The sequence below is a fragment of the Bombus huntii genome, chromosome 7 (assembly GCF_024542735.1).
Source record: "Bombus huntii isolate Logan2020A chromosome 7, iyBomHunt1.1, whole genome shotgun sequence".
Classification (NCBI taxonomy): Eukaryota; Metazoa; Arthropoda; class Insecta; order Hymenoptera; family Apidae; genus Bombus; species Bombus huntii.
Genome location: NC_066244.1, coordinates 11068671 through 11082353, shown reverse-complemented (window position 1 = coordinate 11082353; position 13683 = coordinate 11068671). Strand labels below are relative to the sequence as shown.

The 13683-nt window shown below is 30.8% G+C and overlaps 1 protein-coding gene across 2 annotated transcripts in view; it reads right to left on the bottom strand.

The window, feature by feature from the left end:
* Positions 1-12807, bottom strand: part of LOC126867987 (protein timeless homolog) — a 264044-nt gene extending 251237 nt beyond the window's left edge. Inside the window, exons 1-14 of one of the 2 annotated variants that reach the window (XM_050623096.1) lie at positions 12660-12807; positions 12027-12208; positions 11757-11910; positions 11498-11678; positions 11290-11421; positions 11134-11229; positions 10854-11017; positions 9255-9372; positions 7472-7734; positions 6910-7042; positions 6675-6829; positions 5205-5338; positions 4985-5135; positions 4801-4881 (exon numbers count right to left, since the gene is read on the bottom strand). In XM_050623096.1, coding sequence (XP_050479053.1) covers positions 4801-4881; positions 4985-5135; positions 5205-5338; positions 6675-6829; positions 6910-7042; positions 7472-7734; positions 9255-9372; positions 10854-11017; positions 11134-11229; positions 11290-11421; positions 11498-11678; positions 11757-11910; positions 12027-12120 — 1856 coding nt within the window. In that variant the 5' untranslated portion in view covers positions 12121-12208; positions 12660-12807. The remainder of the gene's footprint in view (positions 1-4800; positions 4882-4984; positions 5136-5204; positions 5339-6674; positions 6830-6909; positions 7043-7471; positions 7735-9254; positions 9373-10853; positions 11018-11133; positions 11230-11289; positions 11422-11497; positions 11679-11756; positions 11911-12026; positions 12209-12659) is intronic. The other variant, XM_050623097.1, reaches the window with a different exon arrangement.
* Between the last annotated feature and the right edge of the window lie 876 nt (positions 12808-13683).

Sequence of the window (13683 nt, the reverse complement as noted above, 5' to 3'; positions counted from 1 at the left end):
CGAATCGCTCGTAAGATAATTACAAATTGCTAAATCCCCAATTTAGAACAATAAGAAAGATGTATATAACAAAGAATCGATCCAAAAATACTACAGATAGTATCATCCTATAAATCTAGACGATTATCAATAAAAAGCATATTCTACGACCATTATATTACATTTTTAATCAAATAAAATCGTAACAAAATTCTCAAAATAATAATCCGGCAATGTTTTAATTTGAAAAATGCAATGCAAATTAGGCGAACATTGTAATTTCATCCATGTATCTAATTTGGCAATTTTCATTTGCTTCTAATTACAGCGGTAGAATCTACCCTTCAAACCAAAGAAAATTCCAACTTTTAAGACGCAAATAAGACCGTTGATTATTCGCCTTACTCCTCCTCGTTTAACACGAAAAGGGCTAAAAGCTACGCTTCTTCTCCTTAATTATCCTGCGACTTTGAGTTATCCAAGCCTGAACCAAAGTCAGCACACTTTGCCGGTGGCACCGATGCAGATGGTGTAAGTAGAAAATTAGAGGATTTGAGTCAGTATCTAAACGACGAGAGTATTTGCTAGGCAAACGGAACGCGATCACTGGAAACTCTCCATGCTTCTCAAGGGCAAGCTGTACCTGCGCTACGTAGATATACGAATAAAAGGAAATTCAAAGCATTATACTGTTTACCGTAATACCACCAGATTATCAGAAATGTGTTATTAATATCTCTTATTCCAAGCCTACCTCTATATGCTACATAGTCAACAGTCTGCTGCTTCCTTTTATCCCGTTGTATGCACAAGGTCGGCATGAACCAGAAGCTTCCATTGTGTACCGGCTATGGCAAAGCTTACCCCATAAAATGGACGATGGAATATTACGAACAATCTCCTAAAGTACTACGTAGAAGTACTGCGGTGATGATACCGCCTAAAGAAAAATCTGTAGGAAGGGCTATAACTCCCTAGCTTTACGAGAAAGACCGCTCACGATGAAGCAGTTTTTTGTTTCGGCAATTTTACTCTAGTGCCTTTGAGACGTGTGTTAACTGCAACGAAAGCTCTTTAACTTGCACGAAATCTCATTCACTGAAATTAAGATACTTCTTCAACGTGTCTTGAAGTAATTTTAAGATCAGAAAGAACTGCGTAATTGAAGATCCTTTTAGCTAAATATATATTACAAAGTTAATTAGCGGGTAACTTGCCATGAAATGCAATACACACAGGATAGATGAATATCGTATTCGACAAAAATGTTATTAATCTAGTAACTAATTGTAAAAATAGACTTATAACCGGCGTACTGTTATAAAAAAGAAACCCTTTGTACGCAACGTGAATACAAAGAACTCGTTTCCGCATCAACGAGTTCATCGACAAAAGAGGTATTAATCTAGCAATTAATTGTAAGAATAGATATAACTGACGCACTGTTATAAAAATGAAACTCTTTGAAGGCGAAGTGAATGCAAAGAACTCATTTTCGCGTCAACGAGTTCATCTCCAAAGTATACTGCTCCCGCGAAACCATCGAAGCGGCGATTAAGGCTACCAGCCAGAAGGATCGATGGAACGGAATGGAGAAACAACTTAACGAAGGGAAAAGACTCGTGAGTATATTTAGAGGCAGAACACTTCAAAGGGACAGGGTTCAGTACCGCTTAGGACTCATTGAGATGAACCAACATGCATTGACATATTTCAAGAACGGACCATCCCTTTCAGATTTAATGCAATGTAAATATCAGTGGAAGAGTAAACACTTGCCAGCTAGCCAATTAATTGGCCCAGGCTTCTAAAGAAAACGAACGCTGAAAAAATCAAATGTTTCCATGAAACAGACCTCTCTGAATAATTTAATATAAACACTTCGATTAAATGAGCGACAGTCACTAACACGAGCTTTCAGTACTGAATACATTCGATTCCTTGCATATTCGATATCTTGTTCTTAAAAAGCACTACCGACATGTTGCATGAAGTTAATATGGCATATCTTCTTCCTGCATTCAACAAAGAATTCATTTAGTCAGTTGAACGAAAATAAAGGAATGCATAACTGAAATGTCTGAATACTTACAAGTGGCAAGTTTAAAGCGTAAGAAATAATTATCACTAAGGGAACTAGGGTCGTTTAAGTTAATTATTAATTCCCACACACAGTACATTTAGCATGTCGCAACTTTGGCAAAATAAAACTTTAGCAAACCACCTACGTATCTATACAATATTACAGATGTTCCGAACCACTCAGCTCGTAGCTGTAACGTATATTTTATACTCAACCACGAAAAAGGTAGAGATTAGCAAGAAAACCGAAAACCATTTTGTTGAATACATTGGGAAACTCTCGCCTCTGGCTTACGGCATATAAATCAATGATTGGTCGACCACAGAGATGCTATGAGTCAAATGCGAAGAAATTTCGCCGCGTGTGACCTGTCATCAACCTGAATGCTATTTTCAGCTCAGTGGCTCTTATTCATCTCTTCGCATAAATGACATTTTTAGCCCTGAGCATTGTTCATATCCACATCAAATGGAGTGAAAAAATCGCTTTTTGTATTCGCAGGTTAAGCATGAAAGACAGCAATGCAATTAAATACTTCCCGTAACTTTATCAACTTTTCATTCTAGCGATTTGTCTAAAATCGATAATAATTAAGCTATTCCTGTGAGTAAATTACGTAATATAAAATTGACATATAGGGAAACTCATTACTATGCAATAGTATGTACATTATGAATAAATATCGATGTGATTAATTACAGCCATGTAAATTGTAATTACATACATGTTTACATTCAATAATATTGATATAGGGTGATATCAAACCCTGTTTCACAAGATATTATTAATTATTATAAAATTATTCAGGAGAAAATTCTTGAGATAGAGAATAGAATGGTATACGAACTCTCTAGTTTTCAACAGATTTTGTTTAATATCTTAACCCATAAATTTGTTCTCTGCTTATTCACAAATATAACTAAAATTTGTAATACTATTAATAACATTATTGCTTTAAAAAAGACAACTTACGCAATACAAATGAATTTTATAAGATATGATAATACATATGTATAAGATAGTTCTTAAATTCATAAAAAACAATGGCTAAAATAAGCGACTAAATTAAAGACAATTTATATCTATATATGTCATGAACATGTACCTTAAATGATGCATATCACAGCTTTTACAAAGAAAGATCAAATTTTGTTATGTCTTAATATGTATTATGCATAATATGTATCCCAGATAACACGTATACGATTTTTGTCTTTAACACAACAAACTGTCAATGTATTAAAAAGGTGTTTAAAGGCTTAAGTTGTTCCAGAGGTGATTAAAAGTTTATCTCACGGTACGACGATATCCAAGATCGTTGCATGGTGTGCAATAACTAGGAACTTCTAGCGCGATATGTTGGCGGAACTAACCACGCCGCCTTATATTTGTGAAATGAAATTAATCCCTTTAATGCGATTGAAGAGGTACTTCATACGCTGAAGTCAATTGGGCTATTAAAATTATGAATGTAAACACACCATAAAAAAGGAATCAATATTAATTCTTTAACTTCTACTATTTATAACATTAACTCTAATTTCTACAAACACTGTAGTACAATATATTATATTAAATCTGACTCATTATACTTTATTGAAATACAATGTATTACAAATACATTACCATTATTTCATATTAAATTATTGTTCAGGCTGCAATATTTGATTGAATATACTAAATAAATGATGAATGATGAATATACTAAAATCTCTTAAGCTAATGTTTATTCATCGATTTGTAATAAGTTGCAAGAAATGAGTGATGGTCAACTGTAAATTGTCAATCAAAAGCTTTTCCACATAAGAAAGAAAGATTTCATTATAAATAAAATTTCGGACAGATCAATTAACTCCAGGCTATGAAATAACAGTTTAAATATACTGAGATTATTTTATTTGACAAATGGAAGACGAGAAAGTTACTTTCACTAATATGCATATCGCGCGCACATCAAGAAGTTACTCCCTAGAGGCAGGGCGTCATGGAAATTGATCGAATACCTTGACGCGACGGCGTGAAATAGGCCAAACTTTAATCACTTTTTTAGCACGCTCGTAGATTTTTGTGGCAAAAAGATTGTATATTCGCAAGGCATGCCACATACCAACAAGAAGGACGTGATAATATCGAATCTCTTTGTTAATAAAAACATTCCTCCATATTTTGTACTACAATTTTCCTATATATATTCACTAAAGATAACAGAAGTAATGAAATCTATACTACCACAATCGCACAAATGTTAATGCTACATTAAAGAGTCACCAAATTTCTTCTAAGCGTCAAATTTTAAAGACAACGTGTTAAATAATTACAATCACAGATATTTATGTCACTAATAAAACGTTAAGATTTTAATTACTATTTTTTATTTTTTCTAATTTTTTCCTATACAAAAATATATACGTAAAAATATGCAAATTAAAGTACAAGATGGATTATTATTATTATTTATCATTAATATATTAATTTAGTTTTTAAATTCATGCTTCATTCATGTTGTTCTCTATTCATAATTTCAATAATTTGAACTGATAATCATATTCAAGTAAGTATTATTTTAAACAAACGACAGTAGGAAGAATATTAATCGATAACAGTGACACTTATTTTAACATGTCACATTCATATCAGGATCAGTTCATAAAATAAATACTAATTATTCTATGAGATGATCTTTAAAAATACGCAACAATTTTCATAGAATTACTGTTCAAAACAAATAGTGCACTTACCTTGCTGCACGAATAAGTCCAATAGCTTGCTCCAGATCCTTCGACCGTAGTAACTTTTGGACCCTCTTCATTGCATCAACTCTGAAACCAAGGAAACAATCAGCATGACATAATAAGAGTATTCTTTGCATTCAACTTCAATTTGCCAATATCGTTATAATCGAATAAAGTAACATAAACATACTTCTGATCATCTATAGGTACATCCAACGTTGCATCAAATGGTATAACTTGCGGTATCGTTCCTTCTTGCATTACAATGGATAGCTGGGGACTAACTTCGTCCCAACGTTCTTCTAAGCTTCGAACCGGAGGTTGTTCTTTCTGTACAGCTTCTATTCACGTTTGATATTAGAAAGCATGTCCTTATTTAAATTGAGAGGAAATAATATTTCGTTTCTTACTTTTTTTATTTGTTCTTTTGTGTCGTGTTGGTTTCACTTTCTGGACTATTACACTACGTTTATTTCTCCCACAATAATTGCTCAACATTTTTAAGAAGATGTGTGCTGTTGTAGTGAGATCAATCAAATATTGTCTAAAAAAAATAAAAACGTTTCACTTAATACATGCAGGGCTAATTAAAAATTAAATGAAGTGTGAAAAATTAAAAAAAAGAATAGAGTTTTTACAATTTGTTTCATTAAAAAAAAATTACGAAGTTTTATTTATGTATTATACATATATACGTAGGTATATTGAGTATTAAAATGTAATAATATCTACGTATCAATTTATACCTATTTATTCGCCTCCCAATTATACTTAAATATTTACAGTTCAATACGATTCTCATTCGAAACGTCGCGTCGCTTCAAATGAAACAATACCCGCCGTGAAATTAATACAGTTCTGTTGTATGTACAGTTTGCAAGTCGTAACATCAGCAACGAAGTTTGCTGCACCCGTCAAGTCTTGTTTTCGTCAGCGTCACTAAGACGTCAAAGTAACGACGATATCGCGGTATGGTGCTCCGACCTTACATTTCCGTAGTGGAAAACCCGTCAAACTCACGAAAAGTTGAACGGCCGTCGTCTTTTCCCATTTCGCCGGCCGGAAGGTCGATAGAAGTTGTTTATTCCAGCAAGAAGCGAAAAAGAAAAGAGGAGGACCAGACAAGAGCGAGGGGAGGACGCAATGGGAGGGGGTGCAGTCGAAAAGAAGCAAGAAAGTACGAGAAATAGCTCCCTCGTTGTTCGAGCCGATTGATTTGAAAGTGAATCAATCTGTCTGCAGTAGATAAAACTTTTAGCAAACAGTTTTTCATTTTCCACTCCTATCTACCCGATAAACAGATACCCAGAGCATGAAATAGTAAAACTAACTAAATATTTCACAAGTAAATTACATCATTAATTTTCGCTATAGGATATTTAAAATCCCTGAGAAAGCATTAAACATTTATCTTTCCGACTTAAACTAACAATTTCTGAATCTTTATATGAAAGAAAAAATTTTGAATTATTACTTGTGTAACAAGTTTGTTCATCTTTTAATCATCTTTTAACATTACATTTTGGAGATTATTATAATAGCATTACTTCTTTTAATAAATGTTTCCCATAATTGTATCATTTAATAACAGTAATATGTGATGAAAAAACAAATACATATTCCGAGCATTCAATAACGGAACTGTTTATTAATATACAAATTAGATGATAAATTTTTCATGACAGAGCAGAATTCGCTCGTGTGTAATTTATGATATTAATTGAATATTGATTGTGCCAAAAATGTTTGTTAAAAATTTCATTATCTAATCACTTAAATTTTATTAAATACAGATCTGTTTCATCTCAATGTTTGAAATACTTTTATCATTTAGCAACATTAAAATTCATGTTATGTTACAGAGAATCTTTTATACGAACCGAGACATTTTAACCTCGTCGAAACAGAGAAGGAGAGAAAGAATCGTTTCCCGATATTCCGGAACATAAAACACGTTACTCTTAATAACCTTGCTGGATTCTCTAACACCACGATCTGTACTTTGATCCATTGCCATTAGAGTGTACAGAAGCTCCTATAATAACAAAAAGAAAAAACATATTTCGTTCCATGCATCTATCAAACGAAAACAAATATCAATACTCGGTTCCTCACCTGATACGCTTTCAATGCTAAATGTAATCTACGAGACCAAAGGGGAATTCTCTTTTTGTCAGTAATTATCATCTCGTAATAATGATCCATTTGTCTTTGTACTAAATGAAATACTTCCGTGGATATTGTTTCGCTGTTGATAAATTAGTAGAAAAAACCAAACATACAAATATACAACAAAATACAACGATACATTAGTCTCTAATTTTTGATAAATTCTTAAAAACAAACTTTAAATAATAAGAAAAACGTCATGTGTATGTATGTACGTGTGAGATCACAAATTGCTAACATTTCTACATGCTTCGAATGATAATGAGTGTTCAACGAGCACTGGTTGGAAGGAAAATTTAAATCCCAACAATACATGTTGCTTAAAGCAGAGCACGTAAAGGCGCTTGCACTGAAAATAGCTAGAAAATGTTTCTCAAAGACAAGAATCTAAAGAGAGCGACGATGCGTAAAACGAGTTCGAAAACTATCTCTGTTTCCTTTCTTCAACGTTTATTCTCTGAAAATGTACCTTCTTTTATTACGAAATAAGGAAATTCTACCGACTTACCTCACATATTTTACTTCAAACTTGTAATGGCGGTTGAACTCCATGAAAAAACGCAAGGCCCATAAGTAACAAGTTGTTTCAGATTGATTGGTTTGAGCTCCGCTGACTATACAGGACTTTGCGTATTTCATTACGGGGTTGTAAGCAGCATTCAAGAATTCTATACAAAATTCTTTCAAAATGAGCCTCACACTCAATGCAGATGTACGTTCACCCCTTGGATCCCACATGGGACGTTTGTTTTTCGGTTTTGATACTTTTTTCTATGTAGCATTGAAATCAAAATATACACTATTATTATTATGTATTTAAAATTATGTTACACAGATCTATATACTTATCATTATTATTAATTACATAGATATTATACGTTTTATTCAGGATCGACAAGAAAGAATTGAAAACATGTGTATTAAATATTTGACTGTCTGAAAACAAACTTCATCACAAATGTTTTATCGTACCAGTATAATCCTTTTTAAATTGATGATAATGTAACGAATATATCTTATTGCGCTAATACTAAATACTAAATACTGGAAAATACTGCACTAAACACTACATTTAACAATGTATTGTTCTGTATCCAATATTTTATATTACATCAATAAAGAAAGATAAACAGGGTATTGAACGCAATAAAATTGTCACCACAATTCTTTAGACGTTTAGATAAGTTGACAAAAAATGTTCTAGATAAAAATTAATTGATACTGAACCAACGGCAAGCTACAATATAAAAAGAAATCAACAAAATTTGTTATCTAGATACTTAAAAAGTGAAACGACTATTTTCAAACAGTGGAAGTACCCCAGGTTTTACTGAACAATTCTTTTGTATTGCAGTTTGTTATCAATTAAGTACTGAACTTTTGCTCAGAACATTCTTTTTCAAATTATCAAAAGCGTCTAAAAAGTCTTGGTGATTGTTACATTGTAAAAATCCATTATATCCTAATCAAAATTATATTATAGAAACAAAAAATAAATTGCCCGTTATATCAAACTTCTAACCACTCTGTTAAACTAAACTTAACATTTTGTTGTATATTTATAACGGAAAAACTTCTTTTTAATCTAAAGTTATAATAAAATCACATTTTGTAACCTTTATTACAAAAGATTAGCGAAATAATCTATAGAATACAACTTTGTTTAATAGATGACATAGACTTTATGCTTTTCATTGTTTCTATATAACAATTTAGAAGGGATCAGAGAAGGGAAGGGATCAAGAGAAGGAAACTGGTGGAATTCCATAAAAGATATGGCAGAAGTCACTGATCGCCTCAATTCGAGATAGCCGTCAGGCATGTGACCCAGTAGATTTATAACAATTCATAATGAAACGAGCTACGAAAAAACAAGCTAGGAAAAGTTTGTCTTCAAATACGGATGTTCTGCGAAGGAAACGGTAATAACGATGTAAGAAGGAAAAGGATCGTTTTATAGTCGAGCGGGACACAAGAGACAAGAGAAAAGGAGGAGAAACGTCCGCGAAAAGAGCACTGACCTAGTTTTAAATGTTTCAGCACCATTAAGCAAGGAGCCAGTTCTAATTACGCGAGGATAGCCTTAATTAACAACCGTATTTTCATTCAAATCCACCCAGCCTTCATTCCTACTTATTCATTAATGAGAGCTACCGTTGGAAACCAAAGATTAATTGAATTGACCATTTTCTGGTTTGACGTTTATTTCCTTTATTTGGAAACAGAAACAAAAAAAGGAAATGAAAACCATAACAGAATCGTTTCATATCAATAACGGCTGCAGTAATTACCTTATCTTGGCCGAAGTTTAATGCCTCGATCTTCTGGTATGGTTTGTGACATAATAGCTGATTTTCTCCAATGGCTTTCATATTTTGCACAACGTAAGTTCCACCAAAATGTGAATGTCTAAACATATTATTAGACAATTAACGAAAAGATTGTTACGTATACCTGATTATAAGTAAAACGAAGTAAATTGTTTGATATAAAAAAGAACCTTTACTCAAAAAAAACCCACCCCCAAAAAAAAATCCCATCAATTTTATGTATGACTTCTGAAAATCTAATCAATAGTACGGAAGGCGGCTGTCACTAGCAGGTAGTTTGCTAAACGAGGAAGATGCATTTTCTTCCTCGCACATTTATTTGCGGCAGAGAATCGTCTTCGATTTCTTGTTTTTATTATTCTTGTGTAATCGGTTCATTATATCAACTACAATAGATACATAATTTAAGCATTAACAAAATCAGAGACTGAACTAGAAATATTGAAAATAAATTTATTTATTGTTTATTTAAAGAAAGATGTGAATATGTGAATACTTGACAAATATTAGAAAAATTCAAGTTTCTAAAAAATTACAAATAACCATCTGAAATATTTAAATTTTATAAAATTTCTGATATCTAATTTTTACTAATTTTGATTAAATACGTTCTAAATCAATGATACATTTTTCAATTTTGCTATTTTTTAAAGCTTTTATCTTTGAAATATTGAACATAAAATCCTGTTTTGGACGGTGCCATTTTGTCGCTTGTGATAGCATTGTCCATCGATTCATAGGGTGTGAGAGAAAAGATCAATCTCTCTACCTCCTTTGATTTCTTTTCAAGTTGCAAAAAGCTTTCTACGGAAAATAGGGGAACATAGCAAAAAGATGTGAATAATGCACGACACAAGAATAAAACACGTGCACTCCCCAACAAGTGGGTAAAAGCATCTATTCAAATGGTGCGTGGTCTTACTTTAAAAAGTGGGTCAGTTTTATTACATATGTAGTACTAGGAATAAATTATGTTTCCTTAACAATGTCCCTTAAGTGGTATTAATCGTCTGTTTATCCTGTTATATTCACAATATTATTCGTGCTCAATTTTCTTATATATTTGTTAAAATAACTTGTCGTCCGAGCCATGGATATTCAGCGAAATGTGTAATTAAATTTATGTGTAAATAATTGTAATATGTTTATACAATTTGCAATAAAACCAACTATTTACACCTTACATATAGGAACGATCAGTTTTCAATATTTAAAATAATAAAAAAAATAACATACTATGTTCGTAAATGCTTTATTTACAATAACTTAGTTGTAAATATAATCACTTACTAAAACGAAATATTCACAAGCAATATCTTCAAAATTGTTTCGATGTATTAAATAAACTATAGACAGATTAACTAGAAGAGTATGAATATTATTATTTTCTTTTATCTAGTCCTTTAACATACTTTTTAAAACTATCTAAATACGTAAATGAAGAATAAACTGTTTTTATTGCATAAAAATTGAAACAAATAAAAAAGTAAAAATAATATATATATAGAGAGAGAGAGAGAATAAAGAATAATATTAGAGAATAGAGTTAATTAAACTTACCTAGCTTCTGCATATTTTCTCACTCTTTCTATCTTTTTCTCCTTTTCTTTGAGTCGAGCTGCTAAAAGTGTTTCTTCATCCTTTTCTTTTTCGCTAAGACTACGTTGCAAGCCGGACCTCGCTAATTCACTCGCACTTTGATCGCGAAGCATTAACGATATAATCTAATAATATGCAACGTATATAAGACATGAGTAATTATTAAAAGTTAAATTATTTCGGAGAAAAAATAAAACGTTTGAAACAATATAACCACATTTTAATATAATCGAGCACATACCTCTAAAACTTGCAAATGATATTGTTGTTCACTTCTGTTACTAGCAATAAATACTAACAAATCAACAATTCCTGATGTATTAAGTGCATATAAAACCTAATGAGCAGAGAGTATATAAAAATATATTCTTATGCAATTCTACATTCAATATCATACCTCATCATGAACTGTAGCATCATTATCAACACGTTTTTCATTTTCATCTGGGAGAATTTGCAAAACATTTCTAATAAAAATAAGTATCCTTTCAATGACCATTTCGTTTTCTTCCCCCCTTTCTACATTATCCTATAAGAACAAAGGGATTGTATTGTTTCTTTATTTCTAAATATACACATAAAATCTACAAACTTAATAAACTTACTAGTTTAAGAATTTTACTTAAACGATTACTAAGTATTGTCCATATACGTCCATCAATTAAAGCTACTTTATATGACTGTGTATATGCAACTAGTTTAAGGTATATAGTACGTTGCATTATGTCAGTAGGAATTTGTTCATTAAAAAGCAGCACAACTGGACTTGTTATATTAATAATTAACCTAATTAAATCAGATGTTATTAGAGTGAAATAATATATAGCAAGTTACAAAATATATTTTGAATAATTTATTACTTGCCTTAGTAATACATCCCAAAGTTCAAGTTTATCGTAATGGTCAACAAAAATTTTTATAAGATCAGTTTGAAGTACTTTTGTTTGACCAAGAAACTGACGTACAGTATGAGATTCATCGTCTCTTCTTAAATATTTGATAAGATCCTTTATAACATCTATTATGAAATTAATAACTTTAATAATATTTCTTTGTATCGATGAATTAAGTTTTGACTAACTCATGAATATTTAGTATACAAGATACACATAAAAAAGTAACAACTACTTTTACCTAAACAGTAATTGTCTAAATGATACTTGGATCCATCATAATAACCAAGTGCAGCGCACGTAGCTGCAAGTTCAGTAGATAGGTAATCTGACATGATTTTATTTATAACGGATTATAAAGTATGTATATATTCCTTTCTATTAAATTCTAAACATTATTATTCAAGTGAATTTTTAGATCACCTGCAATAAACGATATATTAGAACTATTAAAATGACACTATAGCTTTATTACTGAAATAACCAAAATAGTGTCAAATAATTACAATCCCATAATTGTAATAAATGTAAATGTTATAAATCAGTATTTTAAATTTTGTACTAATAACATTAATTTCTATGGATATCTTTAATTAAATTTATGAATCTTAAACATATTTTACTTTTATCACATATTCAGTAAATCAATATTATAAGCAAACCAATGCTGTTTTTTTAATTAATACGTGAAACAATACCATAGTTTAACCTTATTTACTATAATTAACCATAGTTTACAATCACCATAATTGTGTTTTTTATGTCTATTCGCACGATACTAATAACCGGCGTGCATGGCATTTGAGGTTAACTTTGGTTTGTTAACGAAAACAGAATAAAATAAGTTATTAACAATGTCATTATTAACACTCACGTGCGTAGTGAAAGTCTGGACTAACGTAATCATTGCCACTTATCGCTACCAATTAAAACACTCACTACACTTAATAAGTACAAAAATAATTACAAGCACGGACACGTCAAACGCGCAACAGGTAATGAGAAATGCGCGGGAAAATGTTTCCTATGCTTTTACGAAATTGGCCGATAGAGTGCTTTCGATTCCTACTGAACTAAGAATGAATAATTGCGATTTCTTGACAACAATATAATAACTTATTTGATAGAAATGTACAAATACTTTTTTATTATTTGCAGTAACAGAAGAAGGAACACCTTCGGTAAGTACAAATTATTTATCAATTTAAGAGATAATTATTTAGTAAAAAATGATAATATAGTTTAAGAAATTAAACTACATAAAAGGTAAATGTGTAACGGTTACATATATTCAAATTTAATACGAAATATATATTTGTTTAATAAATGAATTTCTATAATTTTATAATGTTTTCTAGAAACATTATGTCATTTGCGAAAATATTTGCTCTTCGATTAATTTATTTAGAGGTTATCCATGATCTGCCGCTCCTTCTTGTATTTTCATAAAAATAAAGATTACATCTTTCTATGTATGTATGTACCTAGATTTCGAATCGTTAGATTTTTATTTTAATTAAGAAAATTCTAGATAAATGGATAAAAAATAATTAAAGTTAAATGAACTTGCTTAGTAATTAGATAAAGCTAAAGCTATTATGTTAGCTTAAAGTCTTAATTAAGAATTTATGCAGAGCTTATCATTAAATATGTATATATGTATGTAAAGTTTAGTGTCTAGTACAAGATATTCAGTAATCAATTATGAACGTTGTATTAAATACGAACAGAGCATCATTATATGAAAGTTATGAGATTCTAAGCAATATATTAATTATAACGTTTAGAAATGTTTGACTCTCATATTATCTTGTACGATATTGTTAAAGTGTGAAAAATAAAAGTTAAGTATTGTCATTATATTTAATTAATAGACAAATTCAAAAATATACAATTGA